The sequence below is a fragment of the Grampus griseus genome (genome assembly GCF_964374135.1).
Source record: "Grampus griseus genome assembly, chromosome: 4".
Classification (NCBI taxonomy): Eukaryota; Metazoa; Chordata; class Mammalia; order Artiodactyla; family Delphinidae; genus Grampus; species Grampus griseus.
In genome coordinates, this window is record NC_138997.1 from 31,803,449 (window position 1) to 31,827,857 (window position 24,409).

Sequence of the window (24,409 nt, forward strand, 5' to 3'; positions counted from 1 at the left end):
TGCCGAAACTGAGAAATCTAACTCTCTATTGTTTAATTTTCTGTGCTTTTATCATTTATTTTCAGGAACCAAAGGAAGAAATAAAGGGGAATTTACAAATCTTCAAGGGGTAGCAGCATCTACAAATGGGAAGATATTAATTGCAGACAGTAACAACCAGTGCGTGCAGGTATGGCCCCTAATTGTCTACCTTTAACCACTTACACTGATAAATAGATAGACCTGCATAGTTTCCTACTTAAGACTTAAGATGCAAGGAAAGAAAGGGAAGCTTATGATGTATATATAAGCTATTTTTCAAATAGAGTTTGCATGTTCTGACCTGTAGTACTTATGACAGATGTTCTTGCCTGTCTTTCCCACTCATTTCTATGCTAGTTCACATTCCAATGAATGTAATTTGTTTTCCAGATATTTTCCAATGATGGACAGTTCAAAAGTCGTTTTGGCATACGAGGACGCTCTCCCGGGCAGCTGCAGCGGCCCACAGGAGTAGCTGTGCATCCCAGTGGGGACATAATCATTGCAGATTATGATAATAAATGGGTTAGCATCTTCTCATCAGATGGGAAGTTTAAGGTAAGATTAACTACAACTGGCCAGTCGAGAGAAGGGACAGGAAATACAAGATGAAATTGTCTTTTTCTTTGGATCTAGATCCAATAAAATATTCAGTTTTTCATATGTAAAGACGTCTTGACTTCGTTACATCTAAGTTTAATGAAGTGAGAGTCACAATGACATTGTCATAAATCTACTCATGTATAACCTAAATGTGGCTTCATTTTATAAAGCAATTAGTTTGCTCAGTTGCTTTCTTTTATACATTTTAAAAAATATTCTTTTCCATTATAGTTTATCCCAGGGGATTAGATATAGTTCCTTGTGCTATACAGTAAGACCTTGTTGTTCATCCATTCTAAATGTAATTGTTTGCATCTGCTAACTCCAAACTCCCAGTACATCCCTCTCCCTCCCCTGCTCCTTCTTGGCAACCGGAAGTCTATTCTCTATGTCTGTGAGTCTGTTTCTGTTTCATAGATAGGTTCATTTGTGCCATATTTCAGATTCCATATATAAGTGATATCATATGGTATTTGTCTTTCTCTTTCTGAATTACTTCACTTAGTATGATAATCTCTAGTTACATCCATGTTGCTGCAGATGGCATTATTTTGTTCTTTTTAATGGATGAGCAGTATTTTATTGTATACATGTACCACATCTTCTTTATCCATTCATCTGTCGATGGACATTTAGTTTGTTTCCATGTCTTGGCTATTGTGAGTAGTGCTGCTATGAACATAGGGGTGCATGTATCTTTTTGAATTATAGTTTTGTCCGGGTATATGCCCAGGAGTGGGATTGCAGGATCATATGGTAGTTCTATTTTTAGTTTTCTGAGGAACCTCCATACTGTTTTCCATAGTGGCTGCACCAATTTACATTCCCACCAACAGTGTAGGAGGGTTCCATTTTCTCCACACCCTCTCCAGCATTTGTTATTTGTAGACTTTTAAATGATGGCCATTCTGACCAGTGTGAGGTGGTACCTCATTGCAGTTTTGATTTGCATTTCTCTAATAATTAGTGATGTTGAGCATCTTTTCATGTGCCTACTGGCCATGTGTATGTCTTCTTTGGAGAAATGTCTATTAAGTTCTTCTGTGCATTTTTCAATTGGGTTGTTTGTTTTTTTGTTGTTGAGTTGTGTGAGTTGTTTGTATATTTTGGAGATTAAGCCCTTGTCAGTCACATCATTTGCAAATATTGATATTTTCTCCCATTCTGTAGGTTGTCTTTTTGGGGTTTTTTTTTGTTTTGTTTTGTTTTGTTTTTGTTTTTATAGTTTCCTTTGCTCTGCAAACAGCTTCTAAGTTTGATTAGGTCCCATTTGTTTATTTCTGTTTTTATTTCTATTGCCTTGGGAGACTGACCTAAGAAAACATTGGTACAATTTATGTCAGAGAATGTTTTGCCTGTGCTCTCTTCTAGGAGTTTTATGGTGTCATGTCTTACATTTAAGTCTTTAAGCCATTTTGAGTTTATTTTTGTGTATGGTGTGAGGGTGCGTTCTAACTTCATTGACTTACATGTGACTGTCCAACTTTCCCAGCACCACTTGCTGAAGAGACTTTTTCCCATTTTATACTCTGGCCTCCTTTGTTGAAGATTAATTGACTGTAGGTGTATGGGTTTATTTCTGGGCTCTCTATTCTGTTCCATTGATCCGTATGTCTGCTTTTGTACCAATACCACACTGTCTTGATTACTGTAGCTTTGTAGTATTGTCTGAAGTCTGGGAGAGTTATGCATCCTGCTTTGTTTTTTTCCTCAGGATTGCTTTGGCAATTCTGGGTCTTTTATGGTTCCATATAAAGTTTTGGATTATTTGTTTTAGTTCTGTGGTAAATGTCATGGATAATGCTTTTTTTTTTTTTAATACTGTCAGGTTTACCTCAATTCAATGAAAAACAACAACCTTTAGAAAAGGTTATTAAGAGGCAATTTATATTTCCCAAATTAGCCTACAAGTTGTCATTTATGAAGTTCCTTCTACTTTCTCAGTTCCTATCTATCAGTACTTTCTGTGATAGATGATATGGGAGAAACAGAATTAATAAGACATGGTCCCTACCTTTTAAAAATGTAGAAGCCTTTTGAGGAAAAAAGACAAATACACAAGAGATAACAGAAAACAATTCATGTCAGCCTTTAAGCAATCATAAATTGTTTGGTACAATCTAGAACCATAGTGTTATAGTATATGATATAGGAATTGGAGGGAAAAGAAAACCGGGGCCAGCTTCATGGAGAAAATGTGAGTGAGCTACACTTGGAGGGATCCCATCATTTGATGCACTTACTGTTACTCCCAGCATCATCCTCTGTTTCTTCATCCAGTCAATCACTGAAGAGTAGAGAGCCCTTTGATGACAACAGAAATCTCTCTTCTAAGGTGTCATCAAAGAATATTGTCATCCAGCCCATTTTCTACATTTGTTCACAAGAAGATTATGAAACTTTTTGACAGGTGTTTTGAAGGCCGTGTTCACTATGCCTTCCACATTCCCCCGTCCAGGCTTCTCTTTCTGTTGACAACATGAGTTTTAAGTCAGATCAAACCACTGGAATCCCAGCTCTACGGTTTATTAACTGTTTGGCCTTTGGCAAATTATATGACTTCCTTGAGCCTCAATAGCCTCATATTTCAAATCTGGATTTAAAAAATCTGTCTTACAGGATTTGGGCAAGGGTAACATGAGATTTTATTTCTGGATTGTATATGTGCCTTGTATGAAATAGGCATCGAAGAAGAGTTCTTTTCCAGTGCCTCTAATGACCCTGCCCAAAACGTGACGTCTGTTTGTTCAGCTGTGATTTTGGCTTCATGACCTCATACCACCTCCTGGTGGTCACTCCTTCTTTGTCCAAACTTACAGAGATGACACTCTTCATAATCGATTCTGGAATTCAGAAGATACACGAAGTTCACTCATTAGTCTCTTATTGGAGGAATTTATATTTTCCTTTTTAAAGTCATTGGATCACCACAGTCACCTCATCATTTTCATTAAAAGAAGTTACTTATGTAATTATTCACCCTCAAGTTGGAGCCTCTGTTTTGCATGGGGCAGCATGTTTTCAATCTAGGAGAATAAAAACTGTCATCTCTAATTCCACCGTATTGCACAAGAATCTTCAATTGTCATTGATTTGTTTTGTTCCACTAGAGATTTGATGACTCTGTATGATGGCCATATACACAGGAAGTTCTTTTGCCTTTCTGCATCTCTAACTTCCTCCCCTTCTTTTCTGTTTTCATAATTGTATTTGTGGTAAGACATACCCAAATATGACAGCTTTAACATCAATAGAATGAACACTGTTTAACGACCTCTTGAAAATACCCTTTTAGTTTGGAGACAACCCATTTGTTCCGGTTTCATACCTTAGCAAAACAATGACCTGTCTTTTTCAAATTTAGAAACTAACACTAAAATAGTTACTGAAACAGTTTTATATCTACTTTATTGAAACACTTTATCTCTAATATATTAAATTGAAACAAAGGTTTGATATTTAAGAGAGAAGCGTTTCCTAAAGTAAGTATTTTTCACTCAGTGATTCAGTGTTCTAAATGTAATAGCCTTTCTTCTTGGAAGAACTGGATTCTGATAGTTGGAATACTGTTGGTAACAATTGGAATAAACACGAAAGAACACTCATGCCCCCTAGAGGATTGGGGGAATGGATATGGTGTAGTTTCATCATATTCCCTTTTTTTAATAGATACTGATCAAAACCCAAAGGGTAAAAGGATAGCAAGTGAAAACACTTTTGTAGTTTAATGGGATTTCCTCCAAGTCTGATGGCCATGACCATAAACAGAGAGAGACTTATTTTCTTCTTCGGTGGAATTCAGTAAAATTAAACAGGTGCTCAGAAAGACAAACTTTTAACACAAATGTGGATTCTCTGTATTTATTCCTAGTAGTTCTAGGGATATAATTTCTTATCTCCTTTTCTTTCTTTTACTCACCAATTTCTTAGCCTTGATTTTCATTCCTCTCTGCCTCGAATTTTTTCCTTTCCATCTTCCCTCCATCTAGGAAACTTTTGTGACCCCAGAACAGATGCAGAGACCCCTGGCCACCACGTATTCTAAAATATCTCATCTCTTCCCTCTTCAATTTAAGGACCTATTTGTTGAGTTAAATACTTTCATTTAACTTTTCCAAAGCCAGGGTCTAAAATATTCTGGCTTATTGTTCTGTTTAAGATGGCAGACACATTGTCAGGACACATTGTCTTATTTCCCTTGGTAGAATCTACTGCAGCTAAACGGGGAGTGATGAAAGGAAATGGAAGGAAAAGAGGTTTTGGTTCAACATTTAAGTTTTTTCTTTTAGAAGTGCACTAGTTCTGATTATATAATAGAATGGCACTGGTCCCTTATTTTCTGTTTTTATGCTACATAGTTATCATCCACTTGGTATTATATGGCTGAGTCATTCTAAGTAACAAACACTGTTCATAATATTAGGTAGTGATAATATTCTTGTTAATACTCAAGAGTTTCCTCTCTTCCTTTTGATCTCTACGGACATATCTTCCATTCTGACATGAAAGAAAGTATATATATATATTTTTGCAAGCTATTATGTTATAGTCTCTGATCTTTGGGCTAGATTGCAAAATCAGAATTAAATTAACCAACAGATTCCCTTGCAAGAATGCCAGTGTTTCCTTCCTAAGTAAATGTACCTCTTTATTCTAAAGAGATCAAATCTGAATCTCAGTCATTTATAAACTTACAAGATCCTACAAAGTCTGAACCTCCACTGTGGAAAGGTCCCCATCCCTCTCTCCATACTCTCTCTGCACGTATCTTCATGTGTTTGGGGGAAAGAAGATAATCCTGCGCGTCAAGTATAATGTCAGCTGGATAGGGTGGGAGAGAAGGAGATCGTGCTTGACAGTCTCCTTTATCCTTCAGAATCTGCACGACCCAGGAGGTAAATAACATAGCTGCCAGTTTATAGATGAGGAAACTGAGGTTCAAACTGGTGAAAGAAAGGATGAATTTTGCTTTGAAAGTTTGATCCTGGTCGACTGGACTAACTGTGGTGTCACAAAAATAATTAGGAAATCAGGAGGTGCTAGTTTGGGGTTTCTTTTTTATCTTTTTTTTTGGTTTTTTGTTTTGACATTGGTTGAGTTTGAGGTGATAACCTGTAAAATAGGCCACGACTAAAGATATGGATTTGAGAATCTTACACATGGAGGTGAAAGTTGATGCCATAGCATAAATGAGATTTTAGAAGTGTGTAGAGTTGCGCTGTCCAATATGGTAGCCACAAGCCACATGTGGATACTGAGTTCTTGAAAGGGGGCTGGTCTGAATTGAGATGTGCCGTGAGTGTAAAATACACACTGGATTTCAAAGACTTAGTCCCCTAAAAAGAATGTAAAATAGTACATTAATAATTTTTATATTGACTACATATTGAAATGGTACCTTTTTGTTATATTGGGTTAAATAAATACATAACTAAAATGAATTTTCCCTGTTTCTTTTTCTGTTTTTTGATGTGGCTACTAGCAAACTTTAAGTTACATATGTAGCTTACATTACATTCCTATCAGACAGCATTAACAGAGAGAGGGAAAGTAAGGGGACTAAAACAGAACCTTTGAGAAGGTAATTTTTTTTAAGTTTAAATTTTTAAGTTAAAAAGTAACACATGCAAATAGATTTTTCAAATAAGCCTACAGAGAAGTATAAAATAAGAGTTTTTCCTACCTTCACTAATATCACTTCGGAAGATATAAACACTATTTGGTTTCTTACTTTCTCTTCCAGGAACATGTATACATACAAGCACGTATTTAATACAGATGGGCTCAGACCACTCACTGTTCTGTACCTTGCTTTGTTCAGTAATATATCTGAAGGTCCTTCATAAGGACCTCCATAAAAGGACCTTCATAAAAAGGTCCTTCAAAAAAGAGGGTAGGCGCTGTGTCTAACTCATCTTTGTCTACCAGGTGCCATGTAGTGGGTGCTCTATCAGTGTTTGTAGAATTAGTGAACAAATGGGTGAATGAGTAAAGTACTACTTTGTAAATACTCTAGAAGATGGAGGTAGAAAAGTAAAGGTATAAGAGATGTATTTTGCAACAAACAGACATTTATATGCATACTATAGTCTATTCAGAAAAATGAGTAAGATTTTAAATGCATATTGTTTAATAGAAATCTAATGCTTTTTTGTCATTTTAAAATACTGTGAAAACTGGAACCAATCATCATTATTACCTGTAACAATGCTAGACTTTGGAAGTTAATATATTGAACAAATATTTGTTGAGTACCTGTTAGGCACCAAGAAGTGTGCTAGGCTCTGAGTACACAGTGCTGGATAAAACAGACATGATTCCCACCCATGTGGAACTTAATTGTAGTAAAGTTCAATGGCAGATGCCTCGGAATTTCGATATTAATTACGACATATAATAATGACAGTGACTGCTTCCCTTTAATGACTGCTTCCCTAACATGTGCTGTGCTCTACACTAAACACTTTACCTACTTTATTTTACTTAATACATATTCCAGAAATATCAGTGGAAGTGACTGATGTCATTTTTTGACGTTTTTAATATATAAGGAATCTGAATCTTAAGAAAATTAAATCCATTTGTGCTATATCAGGTGTGTCCGAAGCAAGTGACAGGTGTGGGACGGTCTTCCTACTCCTCACTCGGTGATCTCTTGCTATACCACACTACCTCTTTACAAGGGAACTGTGGCCCTAGTTAAGGAGATTCTAGAACAATTTTGGTAGTGATTCCTTAAAAAAATGATTTCCTATAAATATCGGTAACAGATAATGGAGGTGACAAAGACAGTTTTCCAAGACAGACGCTCATTGTGGCCCTGTGCACCTCTGTTTGAACAGTCAAGTAAATGTTTGCTGACACCAGTGTCTGTCTTCATGTTCTGGAGTGCTTTCAACTTCATTTCTGCACTTGTTTCTAACAGACAAAAATCGGATCAGGAAAGCTGATGGGGCCCAAAGGAGTTTCTGTGGACCGCAATGGGCACATCATCGTGGTGGATAACAAGGCGTGCTGCGTATTTATCTTCCAGCCAAACGGGAAAATAGTCACCAGGTTTGGTAGCCGAGGAAATGGGGACAGGCAGTTTGCAGGTACACTCGATGGTAATATGTAAACCCCCTTTTTTATGCCTCTTCTGCTCACATTTGCATGATGTTGGAGCATGCTGAAGACGCCTCCTCCCCAGTGTTTTTGCTGGCTTTGGGAAAGATACTGGGGATGGAATCTAAGCGGAAGCATGGTTAGATGCTGCTCAATGACTCCGCCCACAGTAAGTTCAACTGCAGCCCGTGTGTGGCTTTTATTGGTGGCAGTTTACAACTCAGAAGTCTAACCTTCGAATATTAACATTAAATAAAATATAAGCTTTAAGGAAATGTTTTTTAAATAAAATGTTTGACGAACCATGGAGAACCTCCTGGTTCCACCTGGCTGTAGCTTTATTTAAAGAGCTTCTGAATGAGAATACTTTTCACCTGTCTAGGTGATTATACGAGAGCAGGAGTTGAGAATATTTGCTAAGCACAGGAAGGGCGGTCTCTTTTCCTTCTTTTTCTGGTGTGCCACTTTGCAATCACTTCGTTTTTTACATCTGCAAGAAGAGGCTGAAAACAGTTGATTAATTTTCTTTTGGAAAGGATGCTTTTGGCAATTCGTGTTAATTTGCATAACCTTTCTTTATGCTTTGTCTCCAGTTCTGCCAGGTTCTGAATGTCACCCAAAATTACAAAGTGTGGGTTTCTGCTCTACTTGAAAAAAATGTTACATATTGGTGCTAAGAGTTACCATGTCTCTCCTCGGTGAGAGCTGAGGGTCCTATATGACTATCAGGGAAGCTGGCAGATGTGACTTTCAGATGGTGGTGCGGAGAATGATTCCTGATGCTTATTGCTCATTCCACTTCATGAGGGCTGCTGGAACTCTTAGCTTGATCTGGAAGAAGGCAGAGTAGACAGCCACAAGTGTAGAATGCTATCGAATTCATGTTATCTGGAGCCAGAGGTCAGGCTGAATGACCTTCAAGGACTGAGTTTACGATTCTTTGTTCTTTCTTAAATAACTAAGTTAATATATGAAGTTTCGTAACTACTGTGTTGTTGTAATCATTTTAGTTATTATGGTCATCACATATTTTTTCCTATCTTTATTTCAGGTCCCCATTTCGCAGCTGTAAATAGCAATAATGAGATTATTGTTACAGATTTCCATAATCATTCTGTCAAGGTACCATAAACACATCGATTGTTGTTAACTTTTAACTGTTTTTATTGAGGACTCAGTCTGGGAGAAAACATAACACTCATATATACACACAGGACCTAGGGGAGGTAGCCGAAAAGAGAAGATTTTTGTTTCTCCTTAAAGATGCGGGTTTTAATTTGGACATACAGACTTTGGAGAGTCAGAAAAGTGAACAAAATATGGTGGCAATAAGTTTTTTAATTTGAAACTGGTGTAAATGGAGATAACTTGAAAATGAAATTCAAAAAAGCAGTTGCTTGGGGGCTTCCCTGGTGGCGCAGTGGTTGAGAGTTCGCCTGCCGATGCAGGGGACACGGGTTCATGCCCCGGTCCGGGAAGATCCCACATGCCGCGGAGCAGCTAGGCCTGTGAGCCATGGCCGCTGAGCTTGTGCGTCCGGAGCTTGTGCTCCGCAATGGGAGAGGCCACAACAGTGAGAGGCCCGCGTACCACAAAAAAAAAAAAAAAAAAAAAAGCAATTGCTTGAACTTAGAGAGGCAGAACTTTCTGAAGCTTAATGTTTCGTGGCTATTCAGTAAATTAAAATGGATCACTTTCTTCAATTTTCTGCATTATAAGACCTTTCAAACAAAATTAGATATCAGGACTCTGCTACAGCAACAGATTTGGGGAGGGAAATAGCCCTGGCATGCATTCATGTAGTGTATTTCATACATCTTAGAATCCTTTCACACACTTGGTGTTCCTGAGAAAACAACGCCCACCCCCCTCTCCCAAATAGTGTAGTACATCTTTCTTACTAGGTAGAGGAGAGAAGAGAGATTTGACCTTTATTATGAGCAAACCAGGAAATACTAAAGTGATTGAAAACCAATGTCTCACTTACCGAAAAGAGAAAATGTTTAATGACATTCTAGACCAAGCTTCTCAAAGTGTGATGTGTGTTCCATTGAAGGGGAGGCCAGGTGGTCCTGGGCAGTGCACTGGCAGACATTTTTCTTTTAAGTGTTGTGTATATATTTTTAGAGTTACCTTCTGTTTACATCAAGTCATACTGGTTTGCACTTATAGAAGTGATATAAAGTTTTCCTTGTAAGGAAATTCATTTAAATTTTTTAAAGTGAGAAATTTCAAATGTGAGGGAGGATAAGAAAACAGCACAGGTGGTAGGCCAATGACTGAAGTTTGCACTTAGAGACAACCATTGAGCAACAAAACTTTAAAAACAATTTGCCATTGTTGACAGCTAGAATAGCTAGATGGGGATAGGATTTTAACACCCTAAGGTACTCTCTCTTCACTGCTTCATTTCCCCATCTCTTCCTGGAAGAAGGTACTTTTAACCTGAGTAAATGGGAAGGCCTTGAGCTTTTGAGATGGGTGTCAAGCCCCTGTGCAAAGAGGAGAGCACAGTGGGCCATGGTGACGGGGCAGGATGAGGGGAAATGGTGCCCGCTGCTGCTTACTTGTAAGGCTGCTTCCTGCCATGTAGTCTCTCCAGAGTTGCTACCATAGTGGTGGGGCTCCATTCTCATCTCCCCGCCTCTCTCAATGCCCAGCCTTGGTAAAAGGAAGAGGACAGTGGGAAAATCTTTGGAGGAGGAGAGAAACAGAGAGCAAAGAGGCAGCAGGGCCTGTGCTTGTGACGGTCCTCCCAGGGGGCTGTAACAGTCCTGTGTGATGAACATAACTATAGAAGGATAACTTGGCTATTATTACGCTTCCTGCCCTTCACTCTCTTTATAGAGGAATCCTTCATTTAACTGTAGCGCATTCAATGAGAAGAAAATGCATATAGATCTTAACAGTGTCAAAGGCCAGCAAAGCGTGGCATAGGTGCTTCCTACCCCCACCAGAAGACAGTGATGTTAATCAGGTTTCTCTTTTCTACTAAGCACACCTGTGGGCTCAGAGCCTTCCCCGTCCCAGTGCCCCAGGCAGCTCTCTGAACCACCTAGTGTTGGTATGTGGGAGGGCTCCTGTTTACCAGCCCTGACGGGTGCTGGAGGAGGAAATAAAACATGTGAGTGACCAGAATGCAAGGCAGGAGCAATGAATGACTTTTAAAAAATAGGTACATATAAAGTTCTATAGGTATCCAGAAGAAAGTACATGTCCATTGCTAAGATCGTCAGGGAAGACTTCCAAGTGGAGGTGGTATTGAGGTGAGCAGAATTTTGAAATCAGAAAAGGATTATCGTCCAACTTATAAAAACTTGCTATAAAAATTTGTTATCAAAAAGCAAAGCTATAAAAAAGATTTCATCTCATACTTCTGCCTCTTAATATGTTTTCATCTGAATAATTTATAAATAATGGAATGACATTTTTAGATGGGAAAAATAGAAAATATGTGACATCATGATTAAGATTATGAAAACACTTCAAGTTTTCAGTACTGTAGAGGCAGTTTAGTTATTTAAACTCAATTTTCCTCTTATTTAGAGGGAAAAAAACCCAGTCATTTTGTTTTTTCTCTTCTCTTTGACAGTTGTTGCCATATAGCTCTTATGGACTAGTTGGGCTTTTGTTTCCTATATAACACAGGGCAGTTAACAAGATTTCTAGTATTCAAGTTACTTCTATGTTGGTAAATGTAAAAACCAGACCTATAGGTCAGGGCTAAGGAGTGGGCTAGTTAGTTCTTCAGCTACCTTCACTTTATACCTTTTTCTCATTGCAAAACAGTTAAGACTAAATTTGGCTTTCTCCATTATTTCAAAATGGAGCAGAAGCACGTAAGCTGTTTGAATTATGCCAAGGAAAACATACTAACTCAGAAAGATAAACACAAACAAACAAAAAAATTATTTGTACAACTTCTTTTTTCATTTTTGTATTGGAGTACAGTTTGATTTACAACGTTGTGTTAGTTTTCAGGTATACAACAAACTGATTTTGTTATACATGTATGTATCTATATATCTATATATCTATATCTATTCTTTCTCAGATTCTTTTCCCACGTAGGTTATTACAGAATATTGAGTAGAGTTCCCTGTGCAATTGAGTAGGTCCTTGCCGATTGTCTATTTTATTTATAATAGTGTGTATATATTAATTCCAAACTCCTAACTTATCGCTCCCCTGTACAACTTAATAAGGGAAAGATCAGAGAATAATCAGTCGTGTCCTCGCCAGCATACAAACACTCCTTTTGGTCTTTAAAAGTAGAATGTTTATGTGAAGGAGATAAAAAGAGTCAGGAAAGATTTTAAATGATATTTTAGGAAAAGCTGGTTCCTATCTCTGTCCTTTCCAAAGAACCAAAGAGGTAGCTTACTTACTTGGCAAGTATGTAATTAATTCAGGAAGTGGTCATGACATTTTTTTACCTTAAAGAATGTTTAGGCTTTAGAGATGGAAATGTCTCACTTTCCCATCATAAGAAACTAAAAGAGGGACTTCCCTGGTGGTCCAGTGGTTAAGACTCCATGCTTCTGCTGCAGGGCATGTGGGTTCGATCCCTGGTCAGGGAACTAAGCTCCCGCGTGCTGTGTGGTGTGGCAGAAAAAAACCCAAAAACCAAAGACAAAAAAAGAAACTAAAACAAATAGCATCATTTTAATCTTTTATAACCACAGAGATGGCAATAAGAGAATCTCTAAAAGGTCCTGAGATCATCTTCAGATTAGATCTGTGCTCAGACATAGAGACCTCTCTCAGGTCCATATTTTAGGAACCTTACCCTCATGGGTGCCTGGTGTGTAACACTTTCTGATTCGTTAATGAGTACTTCTACACGTGTTGCATGATAATGGAAGCTTAAAATAATTCCCGAAGACGTTTCAAAGTACCACCAGAATCATCAAGATAAAATCATGCTTACTATAGTGTTATCATTAAACACATATTAAAATTTTAATTCTCTCAAGATTAGTAATCTGAGTAATCTGCAGTTGATACATATACAGTAACACTCTATTAATAAGAATATTTAATTAAGCACAACAGCCCAGTGCTTGACCATATCAGATATTAGAGAATTTGAGAGTTCTTAAGAGTTCTGTTTAGCCCCGACTTCTGTCAGCCTCCCTCTCTCATGGGCTCTATTCATCAAAGCCTTAGGGTTGTGTAAACTCTCTATTCTAACTAAAATATATTCTGAGAAAATCTATTTTAAAAAGTCCTTTTCTTATTCCTCACCTGCTGCCATCACACACACATACACGCACACACGCACTCACTCATTCGATGAATTTTCCTTATTATAAATGTGTGGTCCAGCCTACCACCCCTTCTTGTTATGTTGACTTAGTAAAATGGTAGTAAATTCTGAGTATCTGGCTTAACAAAAAGCTCTTACTTTCTGATTCAACTTTGAGTGATCATCCATCTTGTTAGAAATACAATGCCTGTTCTTGAAATTAGCTGTTTATTTAAATGCAGAAAGAATAATGTTGGAAATTACAGCTCTACTTACTCGTATTAGCTTATGTTTTTATATATTTTATAATTTATAACAAAAGTCTTTTCACATAGTAATATAACCAGATATAAGCTAGAAAAAGAAGTGGTTAACAAATGCTAAATCAGATTTAGACAGTAAATTGGGGAACCACAAGTGAATGGAAGTCTAGCTTATAGACTTCCCCCCTCTTTTTAAAGAATGTCTTAAATAACCTGCTCAGATATTTTTAAAAGCCATAATGTTTGCTTAACTATTTTAATTTAAAATAAAATAATCTTAAAATATTTCGTACAGGTGTTTAATCAGGAAGGAGAATTCATGTTGAAGTTTGGCTCAAATGGAGAAGGAAATGGGCAGTTTAATGCTCCAACGGGTGTAGCAGTGGATTCAAATGGAAACATCATTGTAGCAGACTGGGGAAACAGCAGGATCCAGGTAGATTAAAATACGGATTTATTTGTTTAGAGTGATTGGTGTTTGTTCAAAGTGGAGAATCGTCTGTATCCCAGACTGGAATGTTTTCCATTTGTTCATTGATTAGGTAATTAGACTGTAAATAATCAAGGTAAAGAAGGTGGAGTAGAAAAAAGTCAACATATTACCAGAGTGAAACCCTCTAAATCAGGGATTCTTAGCATGTATCCCACACACCCCAAAAGCATTTGTAGCTAGAATTTAAGAGATCCACTGAACAAAAATATTACATCATTATTTTGACTAACTTCTAACTGAAAATTATAATTTCCTTTAATTATGAATATAGGCAATAATCACAGTACTTATAGTGATACCTGTAACTTTGTCACCAAGAGAAATTACAGAAATTTTCGTATTACCATCGTAGACGTCTCGAATTATCATTTATACTGATCACTACTTAAAAATTACAGTCATCATTACACCTATCGTTGTTCCTTGTTATTTAATGTGTTAATTTAAAAAGCACCCATATTACTATATCACAGTTCTGTAGCACTTTGATGACTCTATTTTAATATAATTGTTTTCCTGTATAATCCCATGTATTTTGTCCTATGCACTTAAAAACATTATTTTGCTAAATAACCCATGAGTCAAAGAGGACGTCTCAAGGAAAATTTAAAAATATATTGGAGTGAATGAAAATGCAAATATTGCATATCAGAGTTTGTGGAATGCAGCTAAAACATTGCCGAGAGGGAATTCGTTTCCCCCAGCTCTATTGAGATGTAATTGACATAGAACACTGTATAAGTTTAAGGTATACAGCATGTTGATTTGATACACTTATATATTTCAAAATCACATCACATAATTGCCATTTCTTTTTTTGTGGTAAGAACACATGTACTCTCTTAGCAACTTTCCAGTACATAACACAGTATTATAACTATAATCAGCACCCTGTGCATTAGATGCCTGGGCCGTATTCATCTTCTAACTGGAAGTTTGTACACTTTGACCAATTTCTCCCCACTCCCTACCCTCTGGTAACCACCATTCTACCTGCAAGGGAAACTAATAACACTGAATACTTACATTATAAAAGAGAATATGTCTTTAATCAAGAACCCAATTTCCCACCTCAAGAAGCTAGGAGAAGGGGCTTCCCTGGTGGCGCAGTTGTTGAGAGTCCGCCTGCCGATGCAGGGGACACGGGTTCGTGCCCCTGTCCGGGAAGATCCCACATGCCGTGGAGCGGCTGGGCCCGTGAGCCATGGCCGCTGAGCCTGTGCGTCCAGAGCTTGTGCTCCACAACGTGAGAGGCCTGCGTATCGCAAAAAAAAAAAAAAAAGAAGCTAGGAGAAGAGCAAAAACTGAAAGCAAGCTGAAGGGAGGAAATAGTGAAGGTAGTATCAGAAATCATTTACATTCAAGAGGAGATCAATGAAACAGTTATTCTTTGAAAAGATAAGTAAAGCTGACAAACCTCTAGCAAGACCGACAAAGAAAAAAAGACAGAAAATGCTAGTATCACTACAGACCCTGCAGACATCAAAAGAATAGTAAGGAATTCTGCGAACAACTCTACACGCATCAGTTTGACAACTTAGATGAAATGGACCGATTTCTCAAAAAGTACAAACACCTCAACTAACCCAATATAAAGTAAATAAATTGAATAGCTCTACAGCTATTAAGGAAATTTAGTTCATAATTTAAAAACTCCCCCAAATGAAATCTCCAGACTCAGAAAGTTTCACTGGAGAATTCTACCAAATATTTAAAGAAGAGTTAGCACCAGTTCAGTTTCTTCTAGAAAATAGAAGACAGGGGAACACTTTACAGTTCACTTTCCAACTCAGCTTCTGATACCATGATACCAAAATCAGACTAAGACAGTACAAAAAAGAAAAATACAGGCCATATTCCTCATGATTATAGATGAGGAATATTTTAATATTCCTTAAAATGTTAGGAAATAGAATTCAACAATATGTGAAAATCTTTCCACGGCCAAGTGGGTTTTTTTCCAAGAACGCAAGGCTGATTCAGTATTTAAAAATCAATGTAATAAAGGGAGAATTTTTTAAAAATCAATGTAATCCACCCCATTAAAAGGCCAAGGAATAAAAATAATATGATCATATCAATTCATGCAGAAAAAAGCATTTGGTAAGATTCAATACCTATTCATGATTTTTAAATCTCAGAAAACTAGGAATATACAGGAACTTTCTCAATTTGATAAAGAATGTCTGTGAAAACCTACTGCTAACACCATACTTAATGGTGAAAGAATGAAAACTTTTCCTCTAAGATCAGAAACAAGGCAAGGATGTTTGCTCTCACCATTCTTATTCAACATTAGTGCTGGAAGTTCTAACCAATACAATAAGGAAAGAAAGGGAAATAAGAAGATTACAAATTAGAAAGAAAGAAAGAAACTATCCCTATTTGGAGAGAACATGACTGTTTACATAAAAACATATCAAGGAATCTACAGAACAGTTCTTAGAACTAATAAGAGAGTTCAGCAAGGTCACAGGATACAAGATCAGCATATAAAACTCAATTGTATTTCTATATAGTAGCAACGAACACGTGGACACCAAAATTTTAAATACAATACCACTTAAAATTGCTGAAAAAATGGAAATATCTAGGTATAATAACAAAGCATGTCTAGTATGTGTATCTGAAAGCTTACATGCTAGTGTAAAAAAGAAAAGAAGATCTAAATAAGTGGAGAGACATACTGTATTCATGGATTGCAAGGCTCAAGAAAAAAGTCTGTTCTCCCCAAACTGACATACAGGTTTAACACAGAATCCCAGCAGGAATTCTTGTAGATATAGACAAGATTATCTTAAAATGTATGTGGAAAAGTAAAGGGACTAGAATAGCTAAAACAATTTTGAAAAAGAAGAGAGAGGAATCCCTCTACCTGAGTTCATGACTTGTTATATAGCTATTCTATAGCTGCAGTAATCAAGACTGTGTGGTATTAATGGAGGGATAGGCACATAGGTCAAGGGAACAGCATAGAGAATCCAGAAATAGACCCACACGTGTGCAGCCAACTGACTTTTTGACAAAGGTACAAAATTTTGCAATTTAATGGAGGAATGGTAACCTTTTCAACAAAAGGTGCTAGAACAATTAAGATCTCCATAAAGGAAAGAAAATGAACCCCATCTTATGTAAAAGTTAACTCAAAAAAGATTATAGATGTAAATGAAAAGTGTAAAATTATAAAACTTTTAGAAGGTTCTAAGAGAAAATCTTTGGGACATATGGCTTGCTAAAGAATTTTTAGACATGATACTGAGAGTATGATCCATAAAAAAACAAAGTCAATAAACTGGACTTTATCAAAATTAAAAACTTTTGTTCAGTGAAAGACTCTGTTAAGAGGACAAAAAGATAAGCAACAAACGGGGAGAAAATATTTATAAACCACACTATCTGACAGAGGACTTATGCCTGGAATATATAATGATTTTCAGAATTCGACATAAAAGAACCAAACAGTCCAATTAGAAAATGGGCAAAAGACATGAAGAGAAGTTTCACTGAGGAGGTTATAGACATGAAAAGACATTAGGGAAGTGCAAATTAAGACCATGATGAGTTACTACTACACACTTATTAGAATAGCTAAAATTAAAAATACTGATGATACCAAATGCTGGTGAGCATGCAGAAAAATTAGATTTCTCATACATTGCTAGTGTGAATGTAAAATGACAGTCAGCCTTGAAAATAGTTTGGCAGGTTCTTAAAAAATTAAGTGTACACTTACCATACAACTCAGTAATTGCACTCCTGGGTATTTATCCCAGAGAAATGAGAACTTAGGTCCGCAGAAAAACCTCTGCATTGTTGTTCATAGAAACTTTATTTGTTATAGCCAAAAACTGAAAATAACCAAGATGTCTTTCAGTAGGTTAATGGCCAAACAAACTGGTATATCCACACTGTGGAATAATACTCAGCAGTTAAAAGGAACAGAGTGATGACACCCTCAACAACTTAGATGCATGTCAAGGGCATCATGTTGAGTGAAAAAAAGCCACTTTCAAAAGATCACATGCTGTATGATTGCATTTAGGTAACATTCTCAAAATGACAGAATTATAGAGAAGGAAAACAGATAGTGGCTGGCAAGAGTTAGAGATGTTGGGAGAAGGGGAGTGGGTGTGACTATAAAGAGGCAGCATGAGGCAGATCTTCGTGATGATGGAATAGTTCTGCATGTTGGTTGCAGTGGCTACGTTAATCTATACTTGTGATAAAAGGTACAACTATACACACACATTCCAATGTCAGTTTGCTGGGTTTAATATTGTACTACAGGTATAGAAGATGTAACCATTGGGAGAAACTGGATGGAGGGTACGCAGAATCTCTCTGTACTATCTTTGCAACTTTCTTATGAATCTATAACTATTTCAAAATAAAAAGTGAACCAAAAAAGAGAGTAACAATAATTAATTCAAATATGTTTCCATGGTTTAGGAATAATGTATCTTGAATGGCATTTGGCATTTTGATTGGATATAAATAATAATAAAACTGGCTACATTCTGGAAAAAAAAACTATTAAAACACTATTTTGAGATGGGCTCTATAGTCTTTGTCAAACTACCAGAGGGGACTGTGACACAAAATTTTGATTTTCCTCTAAATTAAGAGCAAAGCTTTTCAGTCCTCACTGAAGAAAGACTTTTCTTTTCTCCCATGTCTCTTGTGTAGTCACCTGCATGTATCTAAACATGCATTTACAGACAGGGCAATTCATCCTCACCTGTGTGGGTCTGTGCAGTGCACCTGAGACCACAGGGTGCTCTGGGTAAATCTAGGAGCATTCTGATGTTACTGTGAGGACAGCAGCTGAGCAGTTGAATCTGATATATGTATCCACTTCTCAGGAAAAGGGTTGAGACTTTAAATGTAACACTGTATGCTTTAATTTCTCTAGTATATTTATCTTGCTTAATTATCCCTGTGGACCTCTACATTTGGAAGAGGCGTCTATATCTGATGGGAAGCCAGAAGCAGACAGGAAACGAAGTTCACAAAGCAGTTCTGTATCGGACCACAGATGCTAAGCTGTTTATATTGTGGCCCTCATCACACCTGCCTTTTGAAACACCTATGGGCCAACCAGAATGGTTGAAAGAAACCAGCCTGGGCCTGGGAAGGAGGAGTGTTCCTCTTATTTCCTCATAGCAGAAGCTTACAGACCAAAAAAGACCACTTTCTATCTAAATGTACTTGTTGAACCATTGACTTCGTATAACTTACTCTTTTCTGAAAAGGAAAAAAGTAATTTCTGTTTTCTCGTTGCACATTGTGACTCAGGACATTCTTCTGTGGCCTAGTTGCTGATTTTTCTCTCTTATGATTGGGAATAAGCTTAGAATGAGAAATAAGGATCTTTTATTTTTCAGGCAGCATCCAGGGCCATTCCCCTCACATGTGACCACTGTAAGAGTATACGTGAGACCCTATGGCCAGTGGCACATTCCTTGTCAGTGACTGTGGGGCATAGAGAGTGAGGGGAGGGAGAGCAAGGTAAGTGGAGGGAGGGGTTTTCTGTGATAGTGACCTGAACAAACCTGGGGCGTTGCACACATGCTTCTATACTAAAAACATTAGCATTAAGGGTTTTCTAACCCCTATTTCATCGTATTACTGTAACTTTTCCTATTACACTCTGACTTTATATTTACAGGTTTTTGATGGAAGTGGATCGTTTTTGTCCTACATTAACACATCTGCTGACCCACTCTATGGCCCCCAAGGCCTGGCCCTAACTTCAGACGGCCACGTGGTGGTTGCAGACTCTGGAAACCACTGTTTCAAGGTGTATCGGTACTTACAGTAACAGTGGGCAACTGGACAACCCCTTACAAAGATCTTACACATAAACTGGAATGGATTTCTCAACGCAGGACCAGATTATACTAGACTTTTCGTGCTAGAAGGAATCATCGGTGAACTTTCCAAGGTTATTTCTGAATGTAACGATTTCCTTAAAAACTGCATATCTGATTTCCATAATCCACATTTAGGGTTGAAAAAAAAATCTCTTCTACTGAATCTATAAAAACTGCAGAGTTTTACACCTGTGAACTATGGCTTATAGGACAGGGATTTATGTAGCTAAACTAATTTTGCAAATCAAATAAGCATTAAAAAGCAACTAGAATATGTAAAGGTATTTGTTAATCCTGTGAGTGGTAGCTTTTGCGCAGAGCTTCCAAAAACAAAACAAAAACGAAATCTGTTATAGTTATATACTTTATTTAACCTTGGTCACAAGACCCAGGGGATCTTCTAACCTCACTTTTACAGTAGGTATTACCCTTGTGACATTTTTTTGGTTATTAGTAGCTACATATAAATTACTTCGGGAAAAATGGAAACTGTCTTGCAAAATCCTCCCAGCTGGGATTAGCGAGCGTCTTGAGTTTAGCACTTAAAAAAATCAATGCAAACTTCCCATCCTTTCTGAGTTAGAGCAAAGATCTTCTTCATGTGTTCTTTTTATCTCTCCTGCTCACCCTGTATCAAAAAACAAAGTTCATTTTCAGGGAATCCTGAAATCCCTAATACTTTGAAAAGCATATTACACCAGCCCCATTAACTCCAGATTAATGCACTGGAATGTAATCAAGAAAAAGTCAGTCACATTTTCTGTGCCACGTTCTCACATGTGTCTCTCCTTTTCCACTTCACGAATGCGAAAGCTTTACCTCCTGCAAAATGTCAGCACGTGTAGTAGGACACCAGTATCCTAGGACAGAGAGCCATAAGCAGCCCTTTGGAGGACTGATGGTGTCAACCAAAGGCATGTGATTGATCAATGGTTTCCTTTTAGAAACAAGTGTTACCAAAGTTGTGTTATCTCAAAAGCATTACAGGTAAGGGCATGTTATGGTTATTTATCATTGTCTACTGACTAGTAGAGGCATTAAAGGACTATATATACATGATTAGGGTAGGGTAGAATGTATCATATGTAGATATCTATAGCTGAACCTTTGGTGTATTGAAATAGGCAGCACTCTGAAGGACAGAAGCATCTTCAGCACATTCCTTAACTGCACAGTTTAAAGCCGTCCTAGTAGAGCAAGCCCTGAAGCAGATGTGATTTTTGCCATTTTCCAGGAATGCTTGTATTGGCTGACTTTTAGTCAGAAAACGGCCTTCTGTGCTTTCAAAAACAAAACAAAAAACAGGTCAAAAGAAAAAAAAGTTCAACTTGAGTTACATTTAAGTATAAATGCATTTTGAAAAATGTTAAGAATAATTTAGTCAATCTAATACTGTACAATAAGATGTGGTCTATTTCCACTGTTTAATTTTCTACTCAGTTCTACCAAACAGGATGTCATGTTTGGCATTTCCAGTAAGGACTTTGGGACCTTTTTCACTGAAAGCACCTTAGGACTGTACTATAAGAAAACATTTCCCACACGTATAACTATATGAATGTGATGTTTCTTGCTTATTAATTTATAATTCAGCCATTCTCTTATATAGGACTTTTTTAAATTTAGAAGGGAAATCTTCCAATTATCTATCAAATTTATTATGCCCAAATCAACCTCTGGAAAAAATTTTTTTCAGGAAGATTTACATTTAGGTTTAGTATTTTTTTAGTTAGGTAGAATTTTCAAAATATTTGAGACTGTCCATGATAAAGTTAAGTAAATCAATGACATTTTTAGAATGTTAAACTAAGACACTGTTTCCTAATGTCAGTGAAATAAGTCTTTGAGTTTAAACATTCATATTTAATGAGCACTTACTGGGTGTCAGAGGCTATTCTAGGCACTGGGGATAAAGTAATGGATAAAACAGACAAAAATCCCTGCCCCCTTGGAGCTTACACTCTAGTGAGGGAATTTCATTTTACCGTTTATTAACATTCTGCATAAAAGATAAGCTAGACCCTTGATAACTTCTGGAATGTTTAAAAGGAAACTTTTTAAATTGGTTAAATGAATTTCAGTTTCTTTTCACAAGTAAAAATGGCTTTCTATGTAGATTCTGTCATAGGCCATTGATCTTAAGACTAGTTTACTTAAAGAGGTTTTTTTGCACATTTAAATTATACTTGTGAATTTAGAAATTAACCAGCCATCATACCATATGAGACTGGATATCTCGATAGTAGATTGAATACAAAGCTAATTTTTTTACATGTCAATATTGGAATGAAACTGGAATGAAAGAAGAGATACTTTGATTCAGACCTGTTCCACTGTCTGTTACTAAAACACATGCTATGGGCACTCCAGGAAACACTATATATCCCCAAAATATGTGTAATCATATATGTTAAAGTATAGATAACATTTCAAATTTGGATACGTATGTGCATTTACTGTATTAGTAAGCATATTTTAGGGGGAAAAGTGCTGCTGATAAGATACGAATAGACAAGATTTAAGTGAAACTTTGTCACATTCTTTGAAAAATGGTTTCTAGTAAACTGAGAAGGATAGTAAAATAAGTGACTTTTTTTCTGGGCTACCATTATTGTTTGATTTCTCTTTGTCAAGTGTACAGAACCTGTCATACATTCACGATAAGTAGCACTGAAAAATTACCCATTCAGATTTCCCCTGGGCACTTATGGCAAAATGTTGCCAGTTAGAATGTAAAGGTAGGTGACAATGCATTCCCTCCCCGCTTATAGATATTAGTAACTGTATCTCTGACACAGACCTCCCCTGCTGGACACAGGGAGGTGAGTGGAGAGTCACATCACCACCTAGAAACACATGAATAAAAAGCCTTTATGACTGTTAGCCATTTTTAAAAAAATGGTTATTAGTATCTTGATCAAACTTTAATCTCTAGTAACTAAAGTCCCCAAGTTTCCTTCTTTTAATTTACTCTTTGACTAGATTTGAAGCAAATAAATACTAAGAGATCCATGCAACTAGAGCACACTTGATTCTACTACTAAATATACAAGGTATGTCCTAACAGAGTTAACTGGGAAAGCAGTACGCTAGCAAGTGTCTATGGATCCTTAACACTGAAGGGTTCACATAAATGCTTTGGTAATACCTATTGAGTTAATTGGAGAAAGTAGCAAATAAGCATCAGGTAATCTGCAGATTACTTCAGATGGGAAAAATCTTTATGTACATTTGGACTCTATCTTATCCTCCCTATTCACCAGCTTCTGAAAAAGGAGGAATATTTTTAGTATAATTTAAAAATAAGACATTTCAAGGTAGGGTAAAATTGAAGTTATTTGCTGCAAACATTGTCTAATTTTGCTTAAAATCAAAAGTCGTAATACTGTTGCATTCTGTAAATGTTGCAGGGTTTTAAACTTTAAAATTATTTTAATATTTTTGATAACTAGGAATCTAGCATTGCCATAAAGGAAACGAAGTGCCCATCAAAAATTTGGTATAAATAAATAATTTTTTTTGTTTTAAATGACAGTAAGCCACAAATCATGATGTTAATCTTAAACTTTCTGAAGATGAATTGTGTGGCAGTGATTGTGTGATCTGTTTGTGGAGAATGTATGAAAGCTATTAATATTCTAAAACATGAATAAATTGGCTATGTTGTTCCAGTGAATGTACAGCACTTCCAGTAACTTTTGAAAGCAACACAGCCTTAAACTCAATGTTTTTGCTTTATGACATGGGAATGTTCTGTCATGAACAGAGTGTATTCTTAGAATTCTTTATATTATTCTCAATTCTATAGCCTTTCAATCCTATGTATGAGTATGAGGGGCTTTCACTTGCTTTGTTTTCTTTTTAAATTTTGTACATTCCACCTTTATAGGTCTGTTTCATATGTTTTGTGTATAGAACACTTAAGTCTTGCGCTCTCTGACATTGATACTGATATATTCTCATCATTTGTTCCTTTATGAATCAAAATGCTGACTGCCTATTTGAAGAAAAGAATGAATGCTGTGCATCAAAGTGTTTGTATGTTCATAGCTACCTATGTACCACAGTATTTTGGATGCTTTAGTCTACAATGAATCTTTAAATTAATTCTGTCTTGAAACATAGGAGAAACAAGATTCATGTGTATACCTTTACCATGCACAAAATCTCAAATCATCATAATAAAGTTTCTTTTCTCCATTTCCAGGGTGAATGTTTATTTATTTAAACATTTAAGCTATTTATTGTCCTCTTTCTTAGTGAAGGAATAAATGAAGGTATGTTCTAGAATATGTGGAAGATATCAATACCTCAACCAAACTGTTTATACTAGGGAGAAAAAGTTTAGTTAATGGGATTGTTCTCGTAATTTCTCTTTCTGATAATTTGTTGTTGATATACAGAAATGCAACAGATTTCTATATATTAATTTTGTACCCTGCAAATTTACTGAATTAACTTATTCTAATATTAATTAGTTCTAATAGATTTTGGTGGCATCTTGAGGATTTTCTATGTATAGTATCATGTCATCTGCAGACAGTGACAGTTTTAATTACTTCTTTCCAATTTGGGTTCCTTTTATTCCTTTTTCTCCTCTGATTGCTGTGGCTAGGGCTTCCAATACTATGTTGAATAAAAGTGATCAGCGTGGGCATCCTTGTCTTATTCCTGATCTTAGAAGAAACGCTTTCAGCTTTTCATCGTGGAGTATGTTGAGTATACTGTTAGCTGTGGGCTTATTATATAGAGTCTTTAATATGTTGAGGTATATCCCCCTATACCCACTTTGTTGGGAGTTTTT

The 24,409-nt window shown here is 36.6% G+C and overlaps 1 protein-coding gene across 3 annotated transcripts in view; it reads left to right on the plus strand.

The window, feature by feature from the left end:
• TRIM2 (tripartite motif containing 2) overlaps nucleotides 1-23,797 on the plus strand; it is a 119,729-nt gene extending 95,932 nt beyond the window's left edge. For 2 of the 3 annotated variants that reach the window (XM_082653493.1, XM_082653492.1), the window contains exons 7-12: nucleotides 66-169; nucleotides 412-579; nucleotides 7,550-7,730; nucleotides 8,780-8,850; nucleotides 13,535-13,675; nucleotides 19,401-23,797. In XM_082653493.1, the coding sequence (XP_082509619.1) occupies nucleotides 66-169; nucleotides 412-579; nucleotides 7,550-7,730; nucleotides 8,780-8,850; nucleotides 13,535-13,675; nucleotides 19,401-19,553 (818 nt within the window). In that variant the 3' untranslated portion in view covers nucleotides 19,554-23,797. The remainder of the gene's footprint in view (nucleotides 1-65; nucleotides 170-411; nucleotides 580-7,549; nucleotides 7,731-8,779; nucleotides 8,851-13,534; nucleotides 13,676-19,400) is intronic. The other variant, XM_082653494.1, reaches the window with a different exon arrangement.
• Nucleotides 23,798-24,409: the final 612 nt, after the last annotated feature.